Source organism: Echinops telfairi, unplaced genomic scaffold, assembly GCF_000313985.2.
Source record: "Echinops telfairi isolate 266 unplaced genomic scaffold, ASM31398v2 ScPeMD7_28;HRSCAF=97, whole genome shotgun sequence".
NCBI classification, from domain to species: Eukaryota; Metazoa; Chordata; class Mammalia; order Afrosoricida; family Tenrecidae; genus Echinops; species Echinops telfairi.
Window position 1 is genome coordinate 594,005 of NW_022103925.1, and position 6,371 is coordinate 600,375.

The window sequence follows — 6,371 nt, forward strand, 5'->3', positions numbered from 1 at the left end:
CCGGACCTCGGCGCCGCTCGGGACTCGCGCCCCAGGCGCCCGCGGGGAGCGTCGCGCTTCCACCCGGGACCTGCCTGCTGCGACACTCGGAACCGGGACGCCCAGCTCTCAGACGCGGCCCCAGTCCCCGCGCCCGTACCTGAGAGGCCGCGCCAGGGCCGGGAGAGCGCGCCGCGCCAGCCCCACGCACCGGACCGCCATGATGTCCGCCTTCACTGCGCATGCGCCCTCGGGCCGCGGAACGGGCGCAGACTCCGTAGCCATTTTGCCCACCCACCCATCTCCTCAGCCAATCCAAGACCGCAAGGATGTGATGGACAGTCTATACTCGCCAGTAATTGAGGTCCGGAGGCGGGATCTGGGGGGGCCGTCGGGAGCCCTAGAAGGTGAGGAGGTGAAAGGTGAAGGGAACAGTAGGAGGAGACTGTGGGGGCGTAATCAGGCAAAAGCCAATGGGGAGCGAGTAGGGGCGGGGCTTGCGTCGGGGACGGGTGGCGCGTGTTCCCCGCTGCGCCCATTTCACTGGCCCGGAGACCGCGTCCGTCTCGCTGCTCTCCAGGCTCGGAGCCCGGCCTCCGTCCCAGCCAAGCGCACCGGGCGCTCGCTTGCTGTGCAAGGCGCTTGGTTCGCGGCGGTCCCTGGCCCTGCTCCGGCCGCCACCCGCGCCGAGGACGGGGCGGCCCCCGGGAAGCCGAGCAGCGGGCTCGGGGCCACAAGGACTTTAGAAAGCGAGACCCGGGAAAGAGTCGGGCCTGGGCGTTTTGTTGTAGAAAGTCGTCGGGCAGCAAATGGACCGAATTTGCTAGTGTCAACGTTGGGTGATGGGCAGCTATCCTTAGGAGCCGTCAGGTCGATTTTGACTCAATCCGGGACGGGGGTGGGGGGTGGGGGTCGCCATCGTCTTCACCTGCGTGTGTCAGTGCTTCCTCCTCCTCAGCTTTGCCCGGCTTTCACCGGCAGGAATATAGGCGGGTGGGGTTTTGTAGTTGTATTTTTCCATCTGGTTTTCTCAACAGAAAAGGACAATAAATAACGCTCGCCGGAAAACGTTTGCGACACACCCGGAACTCCTGGATTCCAAGGCATTCACCCCTCTGAGGGAGGCCAGTGCTCAGCCTGGGCTTGGGCTGTGACCCGACTTTGTCCCTCCATTGGGGGCCCAGGAGGCTCCTGTCTGGTGGAGCCTCCCAAGTGCAGAGCTGCCTGGAATGCTACCTTGCAGAGAGTAAATCCTTTCTTCTTTAGTTTGTAGTCCTGAAAGCCACTTAGCCGCTCATGTTCACAGCACACACTGGGTGCCAGGCAGGCAGGCCGGCCGTCAGGCCCAGAAAGGTGAGACAGGACCACAGGACAAGAGAAACAAGGAGCGGAACAGCTGGGACTGAGGCTCATGGTGGACCTCCTCTGGGCCGAGGGTAGACCCAACCAGCCATGAGCACCCATTTGTAGACAGACACACATGCAGAAACTCAAATATAAACTTGGGATGGAGATCATCCCAGCACCCATCTGTCAGGGTGTCACACGGTGTTGGCTTGTTTGTGGCTGTGGTGCTGGAAGCTAGCCTCCCCCCCATAGTTCCAACACCAGCAGGGTCACCCTGGTGGACAACTGTCAGTGGAGCATCCAGACCACAAGTAGGCAGAAAGGTCAGCTGATTTATCCCCACAATTTAGCCCATGAGACCTGTGGACCCACGGGGCTATAAGACACTCAGGAAGGATAGAATCCACCACATGGGCCTGAGATGGAAATGAGGCCAGCACTGCCTGGCCCTGTTGTGAAAGGACTCAGCAGGAGTCAGCTTGGACTTGCCAGCAAGTTCTGAGGTGTCAGGGAGTCAGGGTTAGGAGCGGCGGTGTGCTGGTGGCAATGTGAGACTCCTGGTATTTGGGCGTGTCAGCAGAGAGCACTAACAGTTCATTTAGGACAGCGGTTCTCCATCTGTGGGCCGCACGTGACCCCTTTGAGGGTCAAACAATCCTTTCACAGTGGTCACCTGATTCATAACTATCGAAATGACAGTGATGAATTAGCAACAAAAATTATTTTATGGTTGGGGGGGTCACCACAACATGAGGAACTGTATTAAAGTGTTGTGGCATGAGGAAGGTTAAGAACCACTGATCTAGAACTTTGCTTTATGAGCAGCTCCGGAAACGGAACATGGGGGCAGAAGCTGCTGGGGGAATGAGGGTCAGTGGTCAGGTCGGTGCCGAGCCAATGATGTGTATTTTCCTCTCCCAGTGTGTGGAATTTTCCACTGTCCCTAACCTTGGGCTGGAGTCAGTGCTGAGAACACTGCTGTGTCCAGTGATAGGCAGGTCACCCCCTGGTGGTGGGCCTCTTGGGGTCAGGGCCAGCCAGCTGCCGGGCCGATGTTTCAAGAACCAGTTTCCCCGGAGGTGCCTGTGCTGTCACCTCGTGGCTGCGCCCAGAACTGCTTGGATCGCACCCACAAACTGTCCCCATTGATTTGTGGGCCAGAGGGGCGCTGCCCGTCGTCGTGGTGATTCTAAGCCTGCTGATGGTTCCGGAAGCCGCAGAGATCTCTCTCCCAGGAGCAGCTGGTGGGCTCGGCCTTTGGCTCAGCAGTCGTGAGCCGAAACCGTTGTGCCTCAAGTTCCCTGTCCTCGGTGCTCAGATGGCCACCTCCCCACAAACTCCCAGGGTCTAGAATTCGACCAGCAAAGCCACACACAGGGGGCAAGGCCTTGGGGCTGGGCTGGGGGTCAGCAAACCAAGCAAGGTGTAGTGTCCCACTGCCTTGGGACACCCTCTGTGTCGGAGAACTGTCCCGTGGGGGTCTCTGTAGTTGACCCCTTCAGAGGTGCCTCTGGTGTGCGCCAGCCGAGGGCTTCACCGTGTTTGCCACGGCTCCCCGGGACAGCTCCCACAGAGAAGGTGGGGCTGGGTGGGCATTTACAACAGAAGGGAAGCCTCTCAGAAGCAGGGATGGGGTGCCCTGATGCAGGGGCCGGGACCTGTGCTAGGCCTGCAATGATGTCCCCTTGTGTGGGATACAAAAGGGTTTTTCCTCAGGTTTCCCCCCTAAATATATGCTTACAACACATGGTACATGACTGTACACTTGGAGGTCAATGTCAACTGCTTAGAGGTTATCTCCCTGAGGGCATCAGCCATCTAAAGCAATCATACACTACACTCTGTCCCACCATAGATGGGGCCCACTCCCTGCTGATAAGGATAGTGATTGTTTCCCTGAAGGAGAGCCCAGAGACAAGGTCACGTCAACTCAGGGAGGATCAAGGTTAGGCTGCCATCTTGAATCTAGGATCCACCCTCCCCTTCCTATTGCATGCACACTCCTAGATCGGCCCCCTCCCATTGCTTATATTGCCTGTGGTACAACCCCTTCCTGTGACGTATGTGGTCATCTGTAATCAGGGGGGCTTGAACACCCCTAAGGATATATAAGCCTTGGCTAGAAATATATTCTCTCCTGTCTCTCACCTCCACGTGGACCACCGAGAGGGCCTGAGGCGAGCACGCTACCATGCAATGTGTCTGACTCCTTCATTTTACGCTCTCCTATCTCCTACGGCTTTACTATGATCTTTATATATCATCAACGTACAACCGCGCCTGCGGACCCCGTGGTTGTCAGAGGCTAGTTTACTGTGGTCAGCACAAGCACCAGTAGAGCGGCTCAGCCAGCGCCAGGGACCAGCGGGTCCCGGCCGAGCGGGTCTGACATCTCAGGGACCAGCGTCATCCTTGGACTCTACATCCAAACAAGCAGGTTCCTGGCCTCGTGGGCCCCGAGGTGCAACGTGAACAGCTTGGCTGCAGAACAAAATGAGCCTCGTAGGAAGGGCCTGTCAACCAGCTTCTGAGATGGCAGCTGTTGGGGAACAGGGAGCGTGCCTCGGACAGACACATGGGGGCCAACAGCCGGTTTGTTCAGGTGTCCCTGACTGCCCCTCACACACACACATCCAGGGCTGCTGGGGTGGGGAGGGGACAGAAGGGTCCCAGGCAGCTGACCTTAAGGTGCACAGACCACCTGGTGGGCTGACCTTGAACACCTGAGCTTTTCCTCTGGGGCAGCAGGAGGGCGTAAACCATGGGCTCCAAGAAAAATAATGTTCTTGGGAAGAGCACCTCCACAAGGGGCCCAGGTGCTCCAGCGCAAAGAGCATGCAGTGAGGAGAGCCATGCACTGGGCGATCAGCTGCACGGAAGACATCTGAGTTCGGGTACCAGCCTTTCCGGGGAACCTTCCAGAAGCAGGCAGACACCGCTCCCCCAGAGGGTGAAGCGCTGTGACTCTAGTGCCCACAGAGGGTGCCTCCATCTCCTCCTCATATGGCCCGGGTCTTGTGCCCAGTGTGGGTGACAGAGAATGGAAGGAGAGGCCCGAGGCCCCAGGAGGACTCTTTGCAAGAAGCGGTTATGAGTCTCTAAGTCCCTGCCATGGGGGCCTGACCCTGCAGCCCACAAGCAGCAGTGTCATGGGGTGAGGCTAGGGCAAGCAGATCTGCCCCTAAGCATCTAAAGGAGGAGGCCCCAGGATCCAGGAGACTTGGGCTTGTGGCGGCCCCTTGTGGCTGCTCTGCTGTGCTCCGGCCACCACCTCCTCCCCAGTCTCATGAGGCTTCCGGATCCGCCCTGCTCCCAGGTTATCACAAGCTCGGGCTGGGCTCTGTGGTAACCCATGGTAACCATCACCATTAATCCTGATCATTGCTGGAGGGGCTCCACAAAGCAGCTGATCTCTCACATCAGCTGAAGGTCACCCTGCCCCACGCACAGAGCACCGAAGAGAGATCATGGTCAAAGAGGCCCACCTTATCTCTGCCTCCCAGAGTCTGATACCACCTCCACAGGGACTGGGTTCAGGTTGGGGGTTTGTACTCAATCTGAGGGCAGCGGGAGGTTGGGGGTATGGGGGACAAGCTACGCTGGGTCTGGGTCTTTGCCGCCTCACAGGCTGGCGAACATGTAGTCCACTCTACAGGTCAGGTGGCAGCCTGGAGGCTTCTGTCCACTCTCAACCCAAGAACCAGACCCTATAGCACAGGATAAAACTGCCTCTTGGAGTTTCTGAGACGGTAACTATTTATGGAGCCTTCTTGTGTGTGTGTGTGTGTGTGTGTACATATATATATATGTGCGTGTGTATATAATAGGAGCCTTCTTGTGAGGGAAAATGGTCTTTTCAGTAAATGACTTTGCATGAGCCAAAGATTCACATGGAAAAATAGATTTTAACCCCTACCTCACACCACACATCAACATCAACTCCACATGAACTGCACATCTAAGTGCAAAAGGCAAACTAATAAAACTTGTAAAAGACACCACAGGAGAACAGTTCTGGAGATACGGAGTAGGGAAAGACACCACAGGAGAACAGTTCTGGAGATACGGAGTAGGGAAACACATTCCAAAACAGGACTCAAAAATGCCAACATGGAATGAAAAAAAGCCCCAAATTGAATTATTAAAAATGAAAACTTCTGCCCCGCCCCCCAGAAAAATTTATTCCAAAGGAGGGCATTGAATCTGCAGCTCTGAGAGAGGGACATATCTAATCCAAGCACACGGGAACAGATGAAGAGGAGGAGGAGAGTGGAGCACATCCTGGATCACCAGGCCGTGAGGACGATGTTCCCAATTAGAGCAGCCAGTCCACAGAGAGGACCACATGGCCGACCCCACTATGAGACATGACGTCCCTCACTGACCCATAGTCCTACAGGGGACAACACCGGAGACAGTGTGGGAATTGCACCCGATCTGATCCCGTCACACCGAGGCAAAACACGAAGGGGATGCAACAGAACAGCAAGGGAACGGAGTGGCGAGGTCCCCAGGGAATGCTGAAGGTGGACTTTGGGGCCAGGGCATGGTGCCCCAACAGACTGGACTGGAAAACACTCCTAAAGGCCAACAAACAGCCCTTGAACTAACTACAAGCTTTTCTTTCTTGTGTTTTGTTTTTGTGTCATTGGTTTGTTGTTGTTTTGTTGTATATTGTTGATTAGTTTTGCTCTGTCTTGCTTTTGTGCATGTTATTATCTCCGCAGGTCTGTCTAAATAAAATAGGCTGGATGAGCAATGTGGAGGAGATAGCAATGGTACCGACAGTTCCGGGGGACATGGGAGGGGGGTGGTAAAGATAGTGGTGTTAAAAAACCCAGGGACAAGGGAACAACAAGTGATCCAAATCGGTGGCGAGGAGGATGTTTGAGGCCTGGTAGGGCATGATCAAAGGTAATGTAACCAAGAGTAATTGCTGAAACCCTGGTGGGGGACTGAGCATGATAGTGGGACAGGAGGAAAGTCAAAGGAAATAGAGGAAAGAGCTAGGAGGCAAAGGGCATTTATAGAGGTCTAGATAAAGA

The 6,371-nt window shown here is 55.9% G+C and overlaps 2 protein-coding genes across 2 annotated transcripts in view; one reads left to right on the forward strand and one right to left on the reverse strand.

Annotated features, from left to right (window-relative positions):
* The window catches only part of GRPEL1 (GrpE like 1, mitochondrial), a 3,416-nt gene extending 3,215 nt beyond the window's left edge, over positions 1–201 (reverse strand). The window contains exon 1 of the mRNA XM_004715060.2: positions 140–201. Coding sequence (XP_004715117.1) covers positions 140–201 — 62 coding nt within the window. The remainder of the gene's footprint in view (positions 1–139) is intronic.
* SORCS2 (sortilin related VPS10 domain containing receptor 2) overlaps positions 200–6,371 on the forward strand; it is a 197,171-nt gene continuing 190,999 nt past the window's right edge. Inside the window, exons 1-2 of the mRNA XM_045289462.1 lie at positions 200–394; positions 560–745. Of these exons, the coding sequence (XP_045145397.1) occupies positions 200–394; positions 560–745 (381 nt within the window). The remainder of the gene's footprint in view (positions 395–559; positions 746–6,371) is intronic.